At 36.5% G+C, this 22,519-nt stretch overlaps 1 protein-coding gene across 5 annotated transcripts in view; it reads right to left on the reverse strand.

Annotated features, from left to right (window-relative positions):
* The window catches only part of pdlim5a (PDZ and LIM domain 5a), a 55,600-nt gene that overhangs the window by 10,035 nt on the left and 23,046 nt on the right, over positions 1-22,519 (reverse strand). For 2 of the 5 annotated variants that reach the window (XM_017413877.3, XM_037975127.1), the window contains exons 4-7: positions 12,777-12,816; positions 11,801-12,237; positions 8,233-8,405; positions 8,053-8,089 (exon numbers count right to left, since the gene is read on the reverse strand). In XM_017413877.3, the coding sequence (XP_017269366.1) occupies positions 8,053-8,089; positions 8,233-8,405; positions 11,801-12,237; positions 12,777-12,816 (687 nt within the window). Of the gene's footprint in view, positions 1-8,052; positions 8,090-8,232; positions 8,406-8,675; positions 8,700-8,805; positions 8,827-9,764; positions 9,791-11,800; positions 12,238-12,776; positions 12,817-22,519 lie in introns of all 5 variants that reach the window. The other 3 variants (XM_017413879.3, XM_037975131.1, XM_025005421.2) reach the window with 3 other exon arrangements.

Here is a 22,519-nt window from a genome sequence, read left to right on the forward strand (position 1 = left end):
TAAAACATTATAGACAACGTTCTCATAAAGCTCATGGGAACTCAAAAGAAATAAATGTTATATTGTTTCCATACATTTCAAAAGACAGCAAAAATGTTCTGAAGGAACTTATCTATTTTGTAGCACACAGTCTTAACTAAGACTAAATGTTATTATTTTTTTCACAATGAATAAATGGCCAGAAATATCATAATTTAGGAGACAATTTTGTATATTATATCATTTAATTTTTGGACACAAACTGCATCAAATCTACATTTAGGGCAACTACTCTTATTTATAACTTTTTTAAAAAATGTATCCAGTGTCTGTAGGCTTTTTTTTTTAGGTTTTTAAAACTCCTGGCTCCATGTCTTGGTTACCTTTGGGTTTGTTTTACTCAGTTACCCGCCTCACTTCCTGTTTTATTTTGTAGGAACTGTTTTGTTCTGGACTTTCCACAGCACACCGGATCATTGTTACTCATCAGCACACCTGCTTCTCATTTTGTGATTACAACCTCAGTTTATATGTCCCTTCATTTATTGTCATTGTATGTTGTCCACCTCTCATGTCTGTCAGCCTTCAAAGTCAACATCTAGGTTTTTTGGGTCAAATTTCTGTTTTGTGTACTCCTGCAGGCCATGCAAAACTATTTGTTTTTGTTATTACACCTAAAGCTGTGAACAGTTTTTGACTTTTGCCTCCATTTTTTATTCCACAAACCAGTGTTATCCAGTCCTGGTGCACTGGGCCCAAAACCCTGGATGTTTGAGATGATTCTCTTCTTCAGCTCACCAGATTTAAATGATTATGTTTATTAATAAAATTATATTGATGTTTATGACAAGCTGACCATTGGATGTGTTTGGTCAGAAAAAAGGCCAGGCTGCAAATTTAAAGGACCAGAATTAGGTAAACACAGACATATAGAATATTAAAGATGTCAAATTGTGCTTTGGGTTTTTTACCCTTAAGTTTAGGTTAGTTAGAAGAAAGTTTTTGTTTTTTCCCCCAAATGAAACTGCTCCTCTACAACCCTTAATACCCCTAAAATATGCTGTAACACAGGCATGATGTCCCTCATTTTATTGTTTTATCGTAATTAAGCAATTTGAACGCATAGACAGTAGCTTAAGATTGATCCTTACTTTGTCTCTAACATTTTAATCAGCTGGCAAATCAGAGCAGACTGGAACTTTGGGAGGAGGGACAGCAGAAGACTAAACATGCGAAGCACATCACACAGAAGGTTTCACTAAAAGTGGTGTGAGAAACACATGCATGGTTTTTATTATCTATTTTTCATTTTCAGGAATATTAAACCAGTGTTTGAGCAGAATCCAGTTATTCTGACATGATTACACAACATGTGCATGCTCATCTGAATGTGAATATCCCTGAGCGTCAGTGGTGGAGCTTGGGTGGGCCAACAGTCTCTGCCCAGACACATTACAGCTACAGCACATCATGCCAGCAGTTGGATCACTGCAACCCTCCCCTCGTGTTGAGCTGGTTGTTTTTACTCATGGCAGACAAGTGTTGTGGCAACTGCAGTCATAGTTACATTTGATTGTATCTGTATGTTTATGAGCGATGGAGTCCTAGTTAGAAGATTATATGAGGTGAATCAAATCGGAAATAATAGTTAGAAGAAAGAAAATGTTACTTATTTATGTTTGGTAGTTTGAAAGATGCTCTGTTTCAACATCCTTTTCAGCTGTCCACATATGATTTATGGTGATTTTTGAATTTAGAACGTCGATTTTTGAGACAAGAAAAGAAAATAGACTTTAAATTTAGAGAAAATAGTAACACTCTTCTGATGAAGCACATGCTTTTAGGAGTTTTAATTATTCCTAAATGAATAAATCAATGCTTAGATATTAGTATAGAAGGCATTTTAATGGATTTCAGATGGAACTTGCTTCCATGTAATGTTTACATATGACTTTGAGAAGTTACTGTCAAATAAAATGAGATTTGCACAGAACTGTGATAAATGCACTGGGACGACTGTTGCGTTAGCATTGATCCCAGCTCATCAGGCTATAGGCTGAGCCGTCCTAATCTAAGCACTCACCATAGGAAGGAGACAGTCAGGCTGCAGAGCAGAGCTCATCGTTTCCATTATCAGCCCATCCTTTTCTACATAATGTGTCTGGCGGCAGAAGCCACTGAATGTGCTTCACATTAACTTCTTTTACTTACAGCTGAAGACAAATTCTACTGCCATTTTGATTTGAGTATTTTTACTTTTTTTTTCAACCTTTTTTAAGCTTTGTTCTTTTCTTCAGCGTATATCAGTTAGCTTCAAGCAGATTTGAGGGTGTATTCAGAAACCTAATTATTCTTATTGTTATGGTGTGCTAATTTGCTTTGCAAGCTGCACTTTGTACGTATTCTTACAATTCTGTTTGAGAATCTTTTGAAACCCAGATTTTTCCACACCACATCTCTTGCATAAATATATTTTTTGTTGTACTGTACACTGTTTAAACATTTTTTATATTATTTTGATGGTGTTTATTGGATGACATTTTGCTAGATGGAGTCAAATAGATGATAAAAGAGAGAAAAGGAAAAGAACGAGAAAAATGTTCAGACATTTTAGAGGAAAAGTTAAGTTTTAATGGGAAAAAGACTAGATGAAACCTTGGCGAGTCGTCGTACGTTTGTTTTAAAAATGTTACACATAATTGTCATAACTGATCACAAATGATTTAGGCCATGTCTTTAAGAAGTTCATTTAGATGAAAACATAAACATCAACAGACAGAATGATTATTAACAGAGCAGAATAGACCTCATCGTCATCACGCCAGCCTACTGAGTAATGCATCCATTTAGATGATCTTGGCCAACATCGTAACAACATTCATTTACATTAGCCGTGATAACGACAGGTGACAAATAGAGCAGGAAATGAGATGCTCCCCCGTTCGTCATTCATTAGAGCTCATTACAGAGCAGCTCATTAATATTCCCCGCCAATCTGGCAAATTACATGTGAACTTGATTATTTTTTCTCCACGGCTGTGACTGGTTTGGTGCAGAGCTCTGCTGGTCGTTTCTGAAGCAGGTGGAGCTTGTTAATGTTGACCGTCTGGATGCAGTGGGCTGCATATGGACCCTGTCAACTGGAAGGGATAATTAAAGAGGAACTGGCAGAAGGAAGGAACAGATCACATTTGTTCTTCGTTTTGATCTTTTTTATCATCCACCACCAAAGTGGAAGGAAGAGCGATAATGTTTTTTGCTAGTGTCTGTGTGTGTGTACGTGTGTTGTCTGTATAAAATATCTTAAGAATCACTGAACGGATTTTAATAAAACTTTCAGAAACTAATAACTCGGTTGTCATCTATAACTGATTAACATTTTGAGTCAACCCAATTTAGAATGAGTGCCCCAGCATGAAAAGTGAAAGGCGAGATGCATTCCTTCAAGGAATGCTTGTCCTTTAATTTCATCCTGGGTTTTGTAATCAGCTGATTTAAACAGGACAGATATAATGATGCGTCTTTATCAAAGGGATTATTCCAATTCTTTGTTGTTCATGTTAGTCATAACTGAAGTGTATTTTAAGCACCATAAACTGCCTAATAATGACACTTCTTGTTTAATAATAAATGAGTAAAAAGGAGTACGTTTCAGCCTCCCACTTAGGTGTTTACATTTGCAAAGTTTTCGTCGCTCAAAAAAGAACTTGTATCGTGCATCTCATAAATGTGTTCGTTTTATTTGAACATCAAACAAATGGTCCATTAACATTGCTGACTGCAGTCCAGCAGATCTCCCTACCACACAACAGATGGTCTATAATTTAGGGCTGTGATATTCTTTGGATGAGAGTCAGTCCTCACACCCTATATACCACCCATGCTTGTGCATTCACACTCACTCTGTGACAAAGTTGTCCATTTATACAGACACATACTCGAACCACACTCTGGCCGTGCGCAGTTGTTTTTTCCACTAGCCAGTGACTGATCTCTGTGAGATGCTGCCAAGTTGTTTTACAGCGACCACAGAATGTCATCACTGCTACAAACTGTCGCCACAGAGACACATGGAGCGTGTCTTTTCACGGTTTGAATAAACACAGGCTTTTCAGTCATGAATGGCACGTTCAGGGGGATTCGGGACCTTTCTTTATGTTGGCCAAAAATAAATTTAAAGACCTTTAAATCAGGTTTTTTTTTTTTTTACATAAATAGTAAAACTACTTTACAAAAAAGCTGAATGACATGATTCTGAAACTGAGATGTAGGAGGTGAGACCTTTTGTTGAAAAGCTGCATTGCAAAAAAATGTTGAAAGGCTTTCCATGTTATACTATACAGTTTTGGAGATTTTAAAATAAACATTTCTAAATTTTTATACAAAAATACAAAATAAAAGTTAATAAATACCTTGAATAAGAAAATAAAAACTCTCAAATTCAGACTATTTTCTGCATCAAGGTAAAATAAGCAAACTAACTTCTATTGAACTTATTGTTAATTAGTCAGAATCAGTTGGTAAATAAATTAGAAACAAAGTAAAAATACATAAATATTAAAGGCCTCACACCAACTACTTCCTTGTGAGAGTACTTTAAATGAAAATGATTGCAAACCTGACATCTTAATACAATAACATTTGTGTCAGACAGGAATTCTATGGGGTGTTTAATCAAAAATGTTGAAAATAAAGTAAGTAATTACTGCCACCCCACCAATATTCTATTGCAGATTGGTACTTTTATTTTGAAGGTTTTCAATGGACAATAGCGTAAAACAATCTTTTTTTTCACTCACTTGCTTACTTCATAATTTATGATTAATACAGCTGTGCACAGTGTAGACCAGGATTAAAAACCTGGGCCTTTAAGAGCTCCAGACAGTTAAATGAACATTTAAGAAAAAGACTGCGGAAGAAAGAAGAGTAAAACTCAATCAAACTTTATTGGATAATATTTTATTAATTCCAAACAGGATCAAGTAAATGTCCATTAAAGTTAACTGAAAATACACTGAAAATGCTAAATGATCATTTCAGTCCAAAGTACAAATCACCACATTGCCCTGACACACTCCAGTTACCTTTTAAAGAGTCTGTGTGTTGTACATACAGGCTGGGGGCATGGGCTGCTTGGACAGGATGTCCAGAGGGCTTAATAAGAGCACCAAAGTGAGGGCTGCTGTCGTCACAATAAACTTTACTTTGTTCCAATCAACTACAGTCAGAAGTGGAGTAACCATTTTATTGGAACATCATTAAAACCTTGCACCTGACTGGTTCAATTGAAAATACACAATGATAAAGTAACACGTCAGAGAGACGAGTGTATCTTAAGAGGAGGAGAGCTGGGAGGACAACGGGAAACAATAAATGAGGATAAAATATTTCAGGGAAAAGAAAACTTTGTTCATTTATATTTTAGAACTGTTGTGCAGCACTTTCTAAATTGTGAACAGGATTACTGCTCGTTTTATAACTTCAGTTGGAGATTTATCTGATTTTCACTGTCATGTCCAGTGTCCAGTGTGAAAACTTTAAGTTGTGCTGCCATCTAGTGGCATGTAAAAGGAACTGCTAATATTCACTTTCAACCTAAAGTTGAGCACTGAGAAGGTTTAAGCTGATTGTTAGGGTAAAATGCTTTATATATATATATCTTTATTCTATTATTCAATGGTACATGTGTGTGTATTGTCTCTAATAGACATACAATATGCTGTACGTAAAAAATATCATTGCACTTGAGGAAAGACTGAGTTGGAGGAGGTATAAATTGGCATCAGCTGTATATTGAACTTAGGTTCTTTAACATTTTAATCTTCTATCTGATGTCAGACATTTTTTTTTGTCTCTCAGCTTTGTAATATTTACAGATAATGATAGAAATACAAGGACACAGCTCATTATACTGTATTTAAACCTTAAAAATAAACTGTTTCCTGGAAGGTTTTAATTTAGAATCATTATTTGTGCTTTGTTTTTTAAAGATAATACTGTATCAGCTGGATGTGTTCAAATGCTTCATAAAATGAACGTGAGAAATGTGTGTATAATCCGGTGAAATCATACTGAAATACTATTTATCTATCAATACCCTTAGAGTTATAATTAATGAACCAAGGACATTAGAAGCACTAATGCAATGTCTAAAAGGGCTAAGCATAGTTTTAAAAACTTCATAAGAAAGCAACTAGACTTCTGTTTTTTAACAATGACATCAACTTTTTCTTTATATGAGCCTTCCCAGAGAAAACAATTTCACAAAGGAGAATTTTAGAGAAAAAAACTGCCCTTTTTGCACGTTTGTACACATTAGGAAAGACAAAAGTCTCAATAACGAGGGTTTCAGGAAAGTCACTCCTGCAGATAAATAGCTGCGGTCAGATACACAAACAATACAGATACAGAAAAAAAATGCAAGTACTTTTTTCCCAATAAACAAAAAAGGGGGTTGTAAAATGAAAGTGTGCCGCTAATAATTCTTCTTATCATGCATACATTCATTGTTAGAGCAAATAAACTCAGAATAATGATATACAGAAATGAAAGAAAAGGCAAAAAAGTTTACAATTAATCCTAATGATAACGCTAAATAAAACAACAAAAAATTTTGAGCTTGATCTTGAGTAAAAGGCTGATTTTTGGGATTTTGTTTCTTATATAAAATATTATCTTGGCAAAATAATGAATCATTTAATGGAATTCATGTAAACTTTTTGTCAACTCTAAAATTTTAAAATAGTTAAATGCTCACAATTCTCACCTTCAAGATCTGAAAATAGGGAAACCTTGCAAACGACGAGTAAATAAATGATTTTTTTAGATTAAACAATAAAAACGTCCAGCTGCATTCTAATAAACCTTTCTGAGTTATAGCCATCTGGAAGACTGAACACACACACACACACACACACAGAGTCCACAGATATGGAAACAATACAGAACAACCTCAAACACATAAAGCTCTCATGCCTGAAGCCTTTAGTTTGTTTTCTTTACAGTCATCAATTCACAATGTTGCTTTCCTCTAACAACCTTTTCATAGAGACATTTAACACCACTCTGATGTAAAAATACACCAGCATACAGCCAACAACACCCACAGACACACAAACATGCACACATAGTCTACTGGACATTCAGGGTGCGAGCAGACACTCCGTGGTGCCAGTCTCTCAACTCGTTGTACTTGGGTCCGATCACTAACCGAGTGGTGGTCTTGTTCACTCTGGGAATCCAGCACACAGGCGTAAAAAGAAAAAAGAACGCCAGAAAGGACAGGAAATTTAGACCAAGTCATTCTGGAAACTGAACAATGAGAGCGAGATGATGCTGAGGGAGCTGTGAGCACAAACAAAGCTGAAGATGAGCAAAAACACCTAGATTTAGTGAAAATGGAGACTATCTTTGGACAAAATTCATGCCTTGATGAATCAAAATTTAGAGCCAGGCATCGACACTCACAGACAGAAACGATGTTAGCATGAGCGATCCCAGAAACACACTGATCACATGTATCACCGCAAACCAACACAGCAGCGACAACAGAGAGCCGATGGATCACACATGGCACGAGAACACAACCAAGGTGGAGCCAAGAGTTTCAACAACACAACCACCATGGGTTATTTAACACACAGCAAAGCAAGGCTGTCAGAACTACAAACCCAACCCAGCCCATACACACAGACACAGTCAGGTCTATCAGACGTTAGCAACACCAGATGAAAACAATCCAAACTGCTCTCTGGGTTTTTGGACCTATTATGATCTGATATATAATAAAAGAGCAAAGAGGTCTGGCTTCTGACTCAGTGGATTAAATGTGATTTCTGTTCCATTACGGACAGTAAGAGCTCACACAGCATCACTTTGACCGGCAGAAGTGGAGCACAAAGACGAGATCATCAGATTTTCTGGTTGCTATGTAAATGTAGGTTTTATGAATCAACAAAGTGAGCAGTTTGAATGAAAAATCCCATTTAAATGCAATCAAAAGGATTAGAGCAAATGAAGATTGTCTTGTCACAATCATTCAGATGAAACATAAAGGAGGAAGTTTTCACTTACTTTGTCTTCTTGGCTGAATCAGCTTCCTCATTTTGAACTGAAAGGACAATGTAAAATGAATTGATTTATATTCTCTGGAAAGTGTTGCATCAGTGACAATTGTAATCAGATCTAGAAACAGTCATGTAGTACTCAGGGACTCTCACTGGACTGAAACACTGAGTTGGGCCGGTATCTTACCGTTCTCGGTGCCGGTGATCTGAGCCAGAATCTTGAAGGACCTGGACTGGGTGGTGCCCGTGCGTGGACGCCAGTCCTCTGTGTCCTCCATTATACGCTTTCTGCTGGCATCAGCGTGAGTGGGCACGTGGTAAAAATGGATGTCTGTGTCCACGATGTGTTTCCTGGGAGCTCTGAGGAAAGGACAGGAAGAGAGGGATGGATTCACTTCACATCCACACACTTCCCCGACCCCCCACTTTTTTAGGAAGTTCATTTCAATCAATTCTAAATGTAAACAACACACCACATTTCACTTGAAGGAAATAAATAAAACTGTTAGATGAGTGCAGTTTACTTTAGATAAAACTATAACACGCTGTAGAAGATGAACACCAACAATGTGAGTATTTGTCAAAGCAACGAGTCACACCACAATTTGTTTCATGTATTTGTGGCGGTACCTTGTGGGTTGCTGCATAGGTTTTCTTGGAATTTAGTAACAAAGAGAAGAAGAAAGCAGGACAGAGATCAAACAATGAAAAGAAAATGTGAAACAACTTTTACAGTAAGTGCAACTGTGGTGAGACTTACTTCAATACATTTTGAGGTCCACTAACAAAGAGTCAAAGATGGAAGAAAAACAGATAGGGAGGAAATTGTGAGGAAATAATTCAATTAAACTTCTTTTTTCAATTAGTACCAGCTGAAAATATTCACAGTAAAGTAACATGCATGGATTTGTGAAGGACAACACAACAGAGTTAAGTTAAATTCCAAAATTTGATATAAATAAATTCTATTTTCAACCACATGGTGGTGCTTTTGAATCACGTAAAACTCTTTAAGCATAGGGTAACTGGTCCTTTTGAGACAATTTGGGATACATATATATATATATATTAGAATTTGTCTTAAATCATATGATAAAAGCAAACATGCACTATAGGTTCAAAAGGTGTGAAGCCTGATTAAGAGTCACTATATTCTGTTTGTGTTTGTGCATGAACACTCAGGTCTTGCTTGGCAACAGAGTGTTGAGACGCCTGTCACAAACTGGCTGTCAATAAATCAACTCTTAAAGCAAACACACACACGCACACACACCTAAAGAGTGTTTTCCAAGGCTTCCACTCAATAAATCACCTATAAATATACTGCACTTCACCAAGCTCATTGATCACTCTGATTTATGAGTGACTCTCAACACATTCTTGGTATAGCTGCAGTGATGCATTGAGATTAATTACTAGGATGGAAATGTACAGCTGTTCCAAAACTGTGCCACATTTAAAAAAATTAAGCTGATTAAAACTGGACGAACTATGTCAGTTGCCCTGTTGATTTTTTTTTCTTTACATAATGCAATCATGAAAATGTGGAAAACTGTAGAGCTTGGTAAATCATATTTATGAAAACCTTTACAATGGAACAGAGGGGAAAATCCTGACATGAACTGAGAATACGGCCATCAAACATTAAAGCTGAAGTGAACTCATGCATTTGAGGAGTGAGAGATGAAAACGAACACTGAGCATGCTTCAGTGACTAACTTTGTGACTGGAGCGGATGCTTTAGTCTGCAAAGCAGAGAAACAAGGACTGTAATACAGAGATCGCATATATACTGTACATATATTTGTTTTTCAGGTAAAACAAACGGTGACAATTTTTTTCTTTCTAACTTCCCTCTGAAACAAACCACACAGTTCACTGAAAACATGCGAGCAAGATGCAAAGATGGAGCCACATGCTGTTAGTAGGTGCCAGTCTGGTTTTTGTAGACCCGTGTTTGTTAACAAGAAGAGGCGTTATGTACTGAATCATTTAACTGATGGCAAGGGTTTTGGAAAAGCTTTTCTATTTATGCAACAGCAAATTGAGTGAACTTTTGTGCATGACCAAAAAAAAAAAAGCTTTTGTACATGTAATAATTTCACAACCACTGCAAGTTTAAGCATAGAGGATCATGAAAAAAAAAAAAAAGTACGATTGAAATAGAAATGTTTATGTGATTAGAGCAAGTCACACAACAAGATAGAGGAAGATCAAGTTAAAGCTTCAGTTTTAGTATATATTTTTTAATGGTTATAAATGTCATTTGTGATACTTATCCGAACAGAAATATATCTTGTGGCAGCTTGTGCTTGTGTGTGTGTGTGTGTGTGTGTGTGTGTGTGTGTGTGTGTGTGTGTGTGGTGTAACATTACTGTATGTTATGGAGATCACTGGAGAGCGACCAAAAAAGAAACCACTAATCGTTTTAATAAAAGTGCTCAGAGAACAGTGAGTGAGAAAGGGAGCTTGTTCCACAATAAAACATTCATTCAGATTTTTCAAGTTTGAGACTAATCATTAAAACACGTTTAAAACTGAACAATTGTTTCCTGATGAAGTTGTGTTTTTGTAAACCTGCATGGATTAAATTACCAATACAGGCTTTATATACACAGCTCAGTGGCATCACAGGATAGTAATACTCACTATGCCTCCAGAAAGAGAGGGTTGAGACAGAAACAGACAAGAGCTGCAGCTGATAGACGAAGAGGGAACTTATGTGGACAAAAACAGGAACAGGCAGCTAAGGACTGAATGATGGCGCCAGAAAAAAACGTACATGATCTATTAGTAAAATGTTATATTGAGCATAAAGAGAAAACTGTTGAGACATATAAAAGGGTGGAGTATTACTGATTGAAGGGACAGTTCAGCTCTTTTGAAGTGGGGTTCTGTGAACAAATTATGAACATTTTTTGAACAACCTCATTTGGGAGAAGCAGTTTAATTTTGACCAGACTGAAAACCTAATGGCTAGTCCCAGAGTAAATTACTGTTGACTTAAAACAACTCCAATCTCAAGAACTTTACAGCAGTTTGATATTTTATAAACTTTTCAGATGCTATCTCTATTACATAACTCAGTTATTTTGGCAGGAAGTGCCCCCAGGCTGCACCAGAGGCACGACAGATAGCTGCTGCTCCTATTTGCTAAATCAAAAAAACATAACTATATGAGCCATGCTGAAAATGAAAAGCTTTTATTAAAATACATTTGCATACATCTATCTCTATAAATGCATTTCTTTTTGATTGGATTTGTTTTAAGACAACAGTAATCCACTTTGGTCTTGGCGATGTTTGAAACTAAAGCTACAACTTCACAATGATCATCATTTGCATGACATATCTACATAAAGTTTTTCTTAGATGAGAAACATTACCTTGAGTTGTTGTTTCTTAAACACAAATAAGTTTTGCAATAAACATAATGTACAAAGCCGGCTGCTAAAAAGTAACAGAGACATTGTGGAAGTACAGCAAAATGGAACAAGAAAAAACAAATAAAGACATAGCAGATCAATGATTTGGTCTAATATGAAAGTTATGAAATAATTTCAGATACAAAAAATATGATGTTTATCATGTTTCCAGATTGAATTTAGGAAGAAATAATAAATTGATATATTTTAGAGGCAAAAGTGAATAAGTCATACCAGCAAAGAGGCAAAAAATAACAGAAAGGAAAACTGGGGAATGCAAAATGATGCAATGATTCAATGTTTTTATTTGTTAGGATGGCCTCCACTCACCCATTAAACTGAAGTGGTAAGGCTGCACCCTGACTCTCCAACAGGCCCCTCATCTGCCCCATGGCCACCTCACACGCATTCTCAGCAGAGTACAGGTTGATCGGAGTGTTATACACCGACGGCTGGGGCGGGACGAGGACCGGGGGGGAGGAGGAGGCAGATGATGGGTAAGAGAACGGAGGAGGGGACGGGGGCCGAGGAGGAGGAGGAGGAGGAGGAAGAGGACTCGTGTAGGATAAGGCAGGAGTGAAGGCCGAGGATGGTGAAGGGATGACGGTGGTGAAAAGTGACTGTGAGGGAGAACATTCACTCTGTGACGGACACCCCCCAAAAGGTCTGGGGACCTTGTTGTAGGGCACAGAGCAATGAGGCTGGGGGTGGGGGGGTGGAGATGGACGGGTGATGGCTACTGGTTTAATGATGTCTGCTCTGTCGCCCTAACAATATGAGAGAAAAGCATGCAAATACACACAAAAACAAACTAAATCACACAATACTGATGTCTTCCAGTGCATGTATGAAAATGTGTTTGTCAAAAATAGTTTGTTTAAAAGATATAAATAGTTTAAAAGGAAGTAAGTGATGAGCAGGTTGACGGGGAGACATCAGTGTTTGTCAAATGAAATCAAATTAGCAAACAAATCAAGACATGCAGCGAAACATTTGCATGGTATTGTTTCAGAAGGGTGCAAATATCTAACAGACGTGTTCAAAGTTCTAAAAACACTCTGAGTGAGGAACATCTGTGCTTCTCGATGTGCTAAAATAATGAAACCAGTCACTTTTCACGTGGTTAATTACAGTACTATAATTGCTTCACACTTTAACACCTTCACAATCACAATCAAATGAATTTAACTACTCACATGGGAAAACAGTCTACACATCATCTATAAATATGTACATATATTTTAAAAATGTATGAGATTTTGCAAATATCTTCTATCTCTCTTGTTTATATATAATTTTACAGTACCTTTGGGGCCACGGGAGGGGGTTTACAAACACTGGAGATCCTGGAAAGAAAGACAAGAAAAGAATTGCATAAATTAGTTCTACTTCTTTTCCACGTCAACACTTTCCTTGAAAAAATGTTTACTGATATTCACGGAAACCATACTGTCAAAAAAAAATGTCAACATTACTGAGGTTAAAAAAGAAAACCAAAGTGGTCACGCTGAATTATAACCCGAATCTGAGCTCTCAGTGTTAAAACCATCCAGAGGTTTCTGTCATCGGGTGTGACAGAATCGAAGAGTTTCACCTGGCCTTCATGTCAAAAAAAAAGAGAAAGAAATCTGAGTTGCTGGAGCTGAAAAATGTGGTTGAAAAGCAGCTGTTTTCATTCTATAAAGGTATATATATGTGACACTCCTGGGTTTGATACTTCCGATGCCTTTCTGAGACATGTTCTGTAAAAGTCTTTGAGGAAACATGAATGTTTCTCCACATACTATTAAATTTACTTAGAAGAGATACTGGCTCAGCATTTCATCTAAATATTCACAATTATATTTTTTTATGTTTTGACAGTGATTTTTATGATTGCCACAGAATTGTATTGTAATTGTAATTGTATTGTATTATTTGTTTAAAGATTAACTGAAACAGCAGCGCTGAAACCTCCAAATTAATCTAAATAATTAAGCTCATTTCCTTAATATCACAAGCAACAAGTTACACAAATGGGACAAATAGATTCAACTACAAAGAAATGACTGTTCACAACTTGAATGCAAAAAATATTGTAATATAAATAAAGGAGTAAGTAAACTGTGCAGTAACTGAAGACAGGCAAATGTCAGCAGCCTTGCATTCCTTTCAGAGCAGCTTCTCTGGAAACTTCCTCAGGGAGGTGCATGTCCTTCGGCCCTGTAAATTTGAACCAAGGCTCTCATCATGGTTAAAAACACATCAGTCTGCAGATACAGATACTCATTTGGCCTTTTCTGTCTGACACTTGTTCCCTGTGGGCTTGCCAATAGTGTTGCTGATACGGTGACCGTGTTCCTGCAACATGATGATGAGGTCTTTGGTGACATTTTGTTACACTTTCATCAGGCCTGTGGTCTGAGTAAAAGGCGGCATATAAACAAAGCACAACGGCAAGGATAATTGTGTTTGGTTGATTATGTCTTGGTTGTAACAATAATTTCCGTTGAAAATCCTGTTTTTTTCCCCTTAAAATTGTGGCATACTAGTTTGTAAAATGGGTTGAGCAGCAGAGTTGAATATGTGAGTTGTGCCCATGAAAAATTCTGCTAATGACTCTTGTGTTGAGCTTCTGGTACTCCAGGTGCTGACAATCAGGTGCTTGATTGGCACCTGATCGTCAGCACCTGTGAGCAACCAGTTGCAATCCCACAACTCCACAGTTTGAGACTGAACTCTACCCCCCATGATGACAACACTCACCCCCACAGAGCGGGTTCCATCAGTGTGGCAAACACAACCATATTGGCTGATTTACAAAAGAATGGGCCCCCATCCCACAGCAGTGTGTGACCAAGCTGTTGAGCAGCATGAGGAGGAGGTGCCAGGCTGTTGTGGCTGTGTATGGTTCTTCCACATGCTACTGAGGCCCTTGTTATTAGACGAATAAATTGTTAAATTACCAATATGTCTTGTTTCTTCAGACTCTAACTTTACAGGAAATAATACCAAACAATACTCAATAGCTGAATAAACTGTTTGGCACTGACTGTTTTTCATGGGTGCATCTCATATACTCAACTCTGCTGCTCAACCCACAAATGCATTTTTCCCTACAAATGTGACATCATTTAAGGGGAACTAAACAGGCTTTCCAAGAGTAAAAGATTCATTGCCAAGAAGTATTGTTACAACAAAAAAATAATCAACAAAACACAAATTTTCCTTGTTTTTGTTTGTGCTAAATATAGAGGAACAAATTTGTGATAAATCTTTGTTGGACTTTTTGAACTTTTGTCTACAACAGGTAATGATAAAAATGCTTTTCGATAAAGATACCGTAATTAAAATCTTCTGATTGTGGTTTTGGCTCAACTAATGTGAAGATAATGAATTACAGAGTTTGCCGCTTCAATTTACTGTCTGCCAAAAGCAAAATAAATACCAAAAATCTCATCGATGTTCCTGATTGAAAGAACACACCTCGTTGTTCTTGTTGTTACACCGTTACTGCTCCACCCATATCCCTGCAAGTTTCCATGGACACACTATACTGTAAATAGTCCTCCAAAGCTTATCTGAGGACAGCTCTCATTTACCGCATCGAAATATGCCTGGCACATGAGGTATGAAGGGGAACACTGGGGTATCGAGTGGCTATTTCAAACACGACCCCGTCATCCCTGTCTGCTGTTGCTGTGATTACACTGCATCTATAAGTGGAAACCACCGACGTGGAAACGTGTCACAGTCACACAGCTGGAAGCCAGAGGGTCAGTTAATTCAGAGGCTTTTCCAGCCTTTACTCTGGAAACATGAATAATCAGGTGTAATTTTAGTTTTTACCAGTTTAATTAAGATACCCATTGTTACCTGAACTTGATCCAACAAGAACCTAAGAGTCATAGAACTCTCTGAGCATCTTATCACAACTTATGTATCTGTGTTATATTATCTGTAGATACATTACGTAGAGTTTTGTTTCATGTTCCTGCAAGTTTCAACCTATACAAGCAACAAATTGCTTTTTAAAAAAATGTTTGTCATTCTGTGTAAATTCTTACAGTGAAAAATGTTTTTGTTCCGCTTAATTATCTTGCCGCATATGTGTGCATATAATACTAATCACAATATTACAATATTTAAAAATTGTTCAAATAATCAACAAAGTTCAATATTTTGTCAAGTACAACAATAACTTTTAATAGTGGTTCACTCCTCTTTAACTAGAGGTTATTATGAAAGCAGAATTATGCTGTCCCCTTAAAAATAAAATACAACCTTTTTATGTTATTATGTGAACAGTTTAGAGTTCAAGCAATTAGTTTTTTTTACTTTAAAACCTAATATTTTCATGTTCTTACAATAGATTCTTCATGTTATAACAAAAATATTTTCACATTATTAACATACACATACTTATTGTGATACAATAAAAAATGCATTTGAACATATTCATACAATATAAGTATCACTTAGTATATATGTGAAAGATTTTGTGTCATAACGGGATAACTATATATAAACTAATAATATGAACATATTTTACAATTTGAAATAATATTTAGTAAGAACATGAAAATAAAAAATGTAATAGTTTAATATAAAACCATCATTGTTAGAACAATCAATTGTTCACATTATAACATGATAAGACTTAATTCTTGCTGTTTAAGGACCTTCTGTTTAGCTGTTTAAGTGATTGTATAAACAAGAGCTGCATTAATACATTTATGGATGAACTAAAATATAAAGACGAGCCCGTTATCTCTTCTTCATCTCTCCCAAAGCCACACGTGCCATCATGTCTGATCTGTTCTTTGTTGTGTGTTTGTTTTTAATCTCTTCGGTCTATTTTTACTCAAATGACACCACTGAACAATGTTCCCAGAGCCGTGCCTCGACATGCCATCAGTTTCTCCAATGAGCAACCCTCAATGATCAAACAATGACAGCAATGTTTTATTATATTCAGAAACTGCTATTATAGACACACATCCATAAATACTCGTGATGTAAAAGCTTGGAAGACACTTTTATGTATTCAAAGTTTTGTGGTGTTTCTGAATCAACAAGGGCAAAGCAACAACACATGTAAAAGTATTCTAAAAAATTTATTAAAATAAGTTTAATATATTAATTTAGTCTTTTTATTTCCCCTTTACGGCACTAAGAGCTTCGAACACCAACTTTTCACGTGCAGCCAGTTTAGCTCAGAGGCAACAATGTTTAGCTAGTTTTGAGCCTTTATGGATTATCTCAGCTGGGTGGATGTTTACAGGAATTTAAATTAAAAATTTCTCTATTTTATGTTTTGTTTTTCAATCTTCCCCTTCATTTCGACTGACCTTGCTTGTCCATCATGATGCTGCCATCACCATGCTGGACTGTAGCTTATAATACGATGATGCTCTGGGTCTATAGTTTCCTCCACAAACACTAATGGGAATTTTCACTGTATAGTTTGTTCATGTCATCAAAACGTGACTCTCTTGGAACACTTCTGGCAGGTTGTCAATAATATTTCAGAAAGAAATTCTGTCTAATTACTGCACCAAAAGGATGCCACACTGACGGTTGTTCTGCTTGTCTAACCAGTGTATCTATTTTTGATAACAGAGTTTGACTGGACAGGAAAATCTAACTCTGTTTTAACCTTTTTAGACGTTGTCCAGTTTAAAATGATGGCTGCTGCTGTGCATTGGAGCTTTTTAAAAATGCTGCAGAAACATTAGTGAGCTCCCAGGATTGAGCCTATGTATTTTTGATTCATGAATACCAAAAATGGTTTTAATCTCATGACTTGGTTTGTCTCCTTGAATCTTCATCATAATTATGAGAACAAGTCTAAATCTTTCCAGATTAAGTCTACTGAGTGCTGTAAGCTATAGGTGGACTGCAAAGTTCTACATTCCCAGAATAGGAACTCTGTTGCATGTGTTATCTGCATACTTTTAGAACCAAAATAATTTGACTGTCTGTCATGGATTTATAAAAACAGTTGTATTGCCATCATTGGGAAAAACTCATCTAGAAAGTATGAGCTTGATGCATAAAATGTAAACAGAAATGGTTTATAAACCTTCAAGACAGATTTAAAGCACATTCATATAGAAGAAGTGGAAACTATTCTTATTATGTGGCTGACTTCTCAAAACAAAAACAGAGTTATTTTTTTCCCAGTTTTATTTATTCAAGCACATAAATTGTTCATACTAAAAATCTTTAAAGACCAACGCACACTTACAGAAACACTCAAGCTGTGCACATGCATCCATGCCACATATGTTCTGGCAAACATTTGTTTTTCAGCAGCAACACTGTATTTTATTGTAAAGTACGTTTTTCAGGGAAGTGTTCTGACATTTGGATGACAGAACTCTTCAAGGTAGTGAATGGACAAAGGCTAGTTACCATATGTGCACACGCAGCGATGTGGTGTGTCGGGCGTGGTGAAAGAAGTTTCAAGAAGGCAGGTTAGTCCAGGAACATTACTGGTTGAGTGCAATAATACAGACTACAAGGACCAGTTTATTCACAGCGTCTGAGCCGCAAATGCACTTTTATGAAAGCAAACTCACACAGAGAGACCATCTATCCAGGTTTAGTTTTAGGTTTTAACACACAAACACTGAACAAACTTCAATTTTTCTGCTCCAATTGCCGTTCAGAAAATCCAGTCCTGATTTGTCATCGTGAATTATTCATTCTTCAGCTCTTGAATGCTTTTGTCTCCTCCGTTCATTTTTTGACCCTCCTTCCGCGTTTGCTGCTGGAATTACATTTTGGAACAAAACTGGGAACAATTAAAATTGAGAGCAATGACATCTAAATGTAGGCAGGCGTCACTTCTGAAAATGAACACCCGCTCTCAGCTCTCCTAAATAAATTTTGTTGTCTGCACCTCATTAAGAGAAAATAAAAAAAGAAAGATGGTTTGACTTGACTGTGTCTTAATGTATCTAGATGGGATTTTAAATAGAGCTGGAAGCTCAGTCTGGTAGACACTATCAGTCTAAGATCTAGTGCTGGGATTGGTTAGAGTTTTATTTCAATCACATCTATGAGACTTCCAAGCCGTTGATAATTTATCACCGTGCAAGTGTCCTTTTTTTCCTGCAATCCTCCACATTCCTTATCTATCACCTCCCACAGCTCTGCAGAGGCCACGGCCAGCCTTCTTCAGCGGGACTGACATCACATAAAACTCTAAAAGAAGCTTTGACGCTGACCAGACGAAAGGAAAAAACTGTTAAAACTGCCTCAGCTTCCTTCCAATAACATTACCTGTTTAGATACACTGAATTTAAAAGAAACTACATCACCATGGCTCTTGTGTAAAGCTCACTGTTGCCATTGTTAACAATTCAAGAAAAATTTGTTCTAAAGTTTTTTTTTAATTGTCACCCGTTGTTCAAAGGCCGAGGTTGATGGTAATTTTGTGCATGTGTGCATGTGTTTGTGTGCCTGTATGTTACCAAAATATCACTTGAACCACTGGACAAATTTGAATTAAACTTGGAGAAAATATTCACTGGGTTGACATCTACAACTGAATAACTTTAGGAGTCAATCCAGTTCAGGATGGTTGCCACTACTAATCAACATTATCTAACACAAAAATGGATATAATTCAATCAATTTAACAGATGCTGAGCTAAAATCTGAAGTGGAAGCAGCTGAGTCATTCACAACATATACTCCATCATTTCTCAACATAAGATGATCTTAGTCTAAAACTCTGGGATAAAAGGCTTTTACTTTCTGTAAGATTTTAGTCTTTATTATCTTTTGCCATATATTATAAGCTAAAGGCCTTGTGCCAAAAATCCTCTGAGGTTTGGGCTTTTTGACAAAAAAACAATTTCTTCTTTTTTGTTCATCTAATTAAATACAAAGATCTGCCGCCCACACATACCTGACCTCATTAAGTGTTTGTTAGGGAATGCATGTGTATATAAAGACTTGTTATATAAAATGGTAATGTTAAACTATGGGTTTCTTGGAGAAGTTTCAGGTCATTTATAGGAAGGCAACAAGGTGACATTAAATCCCTTTACCCTAACGCAGCAGTGTTTTCTGAAGTAACATAGCAACAAATTGGCACATTTTATAGAAACTAATTGTTAAGCAAAAACACGCAGCAGTGGAGTGGAACCCTGAGGAGTCCTAAAACACAAATCATGAGAGGAAACAGACACATTAAGTTAAAACCTGCCAAGGCAGGAGAAAGAAGGCAATGTTTCCAGCAGCCTGCTGGCCTTTAGTGCTGCAGCAAAAAATCCAACAGAAGACAAGCCAGGAGGGCAGTGGAAGAGAACCAACATCTCAGCTTGAGAATAGTATCTAAATAAAAATCCTAAACATTAGGAGGCTGAAATTAAAACAAACTGCTGCCTCGTTGATTATTTGGAGTTTGGACAGAAGAGAAAAAAAAAGTTGATTAACCAACAGTTAAATGCGTGCAAGATTACATTGGTATATTAATACTGCTTCATCCAGTTGTGAATTTAAAACATGAACAACCTTCATTTTTTGTTGTTGTATATAGTTTTTAAAAAGAAAATGATTGCGAAGCTTTGTGTTTTAGGAGACATACCTTTCGTTGAGGCGAAATACAGATTTGATTTAGTGGCAGTCTGACTCCTTCCACCATGTCTGGAATAACAAGGTGGTAAAGAAGAAGATGGCAGGACTGGAATTTATGTTGCCTTTTAAAATCTAATTTAAAGTTTTACAGCTTTGACTCAAAGTAGAGAGACTGAGATGTGAAACTGAGCATGAAGAAAGAAACACACACTAAGACTTAAAAAATAAAACAGGCTGTCTTATTCTCCTGCACAATTATCAAAGTTAAAATGCAAAAACGTTTCAATAATAATTTATTTTTACAGAATTGCACACCATTTCTCCGAACTGTGGGAGGAATTAACATAATTATTATTATGTTTTTGTTGTTTTTCCTGTTTTAACTTCCTATCTGCCGGCTCATATTTATTTTTTGAAATAGTAAAGGAAAGAAAGACAGGCTGAAAAGCCAGGACCACAGTGAAGTTTACAGCTCCGTACAAGGACAGTGTGTTCATAAAGTGATCCACAGCTGGACCACAGTGGGTTTTCTTTTATATTCAACATCTGGCTTCAGGTCATCTGAATGGAAATCAGTCTGTTAAAGCTGCAACATTTAATAGGATTTTTTCTACGCTTCCCTACATGTTTAACTAGTATTTTATCAAACTAATTTAATGCTTTGCATTTCTTTTCTGATAAAACCCACACTGATGAGTCAATCTCTGAATGATGGTCTAATGCCATACAAACATATAAAACTATGACCGTGACGAGACAATGGCTTTAAAACCCACATGGCTCTGATGTTTAACAAATTCCTCTGCTTTTTGTCAGCTTTTCCTTTCCACTGTAAAATCACAACACTTTCAGCATATGAGCATAAAGGAGGGCTGTGAAACTGGTGAAAAAAACACATTTGTTGCACATGACTTTAGTATATCCACTTTCATAAACAGTTTTGGTAATAAATAACACCATGCTGTCTAACACACGTACAATATTTTAAACAAATGGCTAGAAGTGACTCGCTATTGAGCCTTTCAGCAGCTGTAATGTTTTTACCTGTGTGTGTGTGTGTATTTGTCTGTCTGTTAACAAAATATTGCAAACCACTGGTCAAATTTTATTTAAACTCTCAGAAATGTATCATATATAGCTTACTAATATATACTTTTTCTCAGGAACGACTCACAAATTTATCAAAACTTACATGAATGTTATACGAGACACTGTCTTAGGACTAATGCTAATTGTCACTTATTACAGAGTCATTTGTTCATTTTATTTGGAACATCTGCTGAATTCACTGAGTGGTTTCACTGTGCACTCCATACCTCATGTGATCTTGTTACTCTGCACATGAGAAATGTAACTTTTTTATTTTTATTCAATACAGCTGATCTTCACACCGGTACAGCTGCTCAATGGGGTATCATTTAACAAGCTGGCTGACCAAAAGATGAGAGCCCTTGTGGGAAGGTATAACGTTTGGCAAACAGCAGAGACAAATTTCAAAGAAGCAGCAGAGACCGATGAGTTTAACGCAGCATTCTTGGCCTCATAATATCAATGGGCTACCTTTACAGAGCCTAATGTTCCAGGGATTTGTATTTTCTTTGGCAAAAACAACAGATTTGAAAGAGACAGTCAGAGACAGGTGTGTCAGATTTCTGTCCTCTTGGCGTTAGCATATATTGGGTGGATTCAACAGACCTCGCCAAAGATGACAGCTATCATTTTTAGATGATCTCTGGCAACTTTGAAATATTAGTGAAGGACAGGAACAGGTGGGTCTAGTTTAGCTCTCTGGGCTTTGGAACATCTTTGGCAAATATCACAACCACATAAGTGACAATGGCAGCTGCACAGAGAGAATCTGTTAGGAGGAGCTGCTGACAGATGAGGATGTTGTCGTACAACTTCTTATCGATCAAAACACAATTATTATCACACTACAAACGGTTTAAACAGCAATAACCCTCATTAAAATTTGAAGACAAACTTATTCAGACATGCTGTTCTTGTTACGTGGAGGACATTTCCAAGTAAACACAACATCCAGAGTAGTCCAATTTCAAAGAGAGATTCAAAACAGCCAATAGATCATTTGATTAAAGTATCAGTGTTAGATACATCAGGTAACATATTCATTCCTTCCATAAATCACACAACTAAATATGCAACTCTTCCTGTCTCATGTTTCTGATGAGAAGCTCAAAGTTTTGGCCACAGATCCATTTCATGTTTTATTGAGAAGATAACTATGGGGCGCCGTTTGTAAACGAGCTTGTGCTCAAAATTCATGCCTAAATTTTGTCACATTTAGCTTCAAACACTGTTTAAAAACTGTAGTGTGGATTTTCTGATGTCACTTTTTACAACATTTAGCTAGTTAAATGTAATTGTTACAGCTACATGCTAAATATAAATCTAAATCCTAAATGTTAAATCTAAATGTTAAATGTTAAATCTAAATCCTAAATGTTATATCTAAAT

This window comes from Kryptolebias marmoratus, linkage group LG1 (assembly GCF_001649575.2).
Source record: "Kryptolebias marmoratus isolate JLee-2015 linkage group LG1, ASM164957v2, whole genome shotgun sequence".
Taxonomy (NCBI): domain Eukaryota; kingdom Metazoa; phylum Chordata; class Actinopteri; order Cyprinodontiformes; family Rivulidae; genus Kryptolebias; species Kryptolebias marmoratus.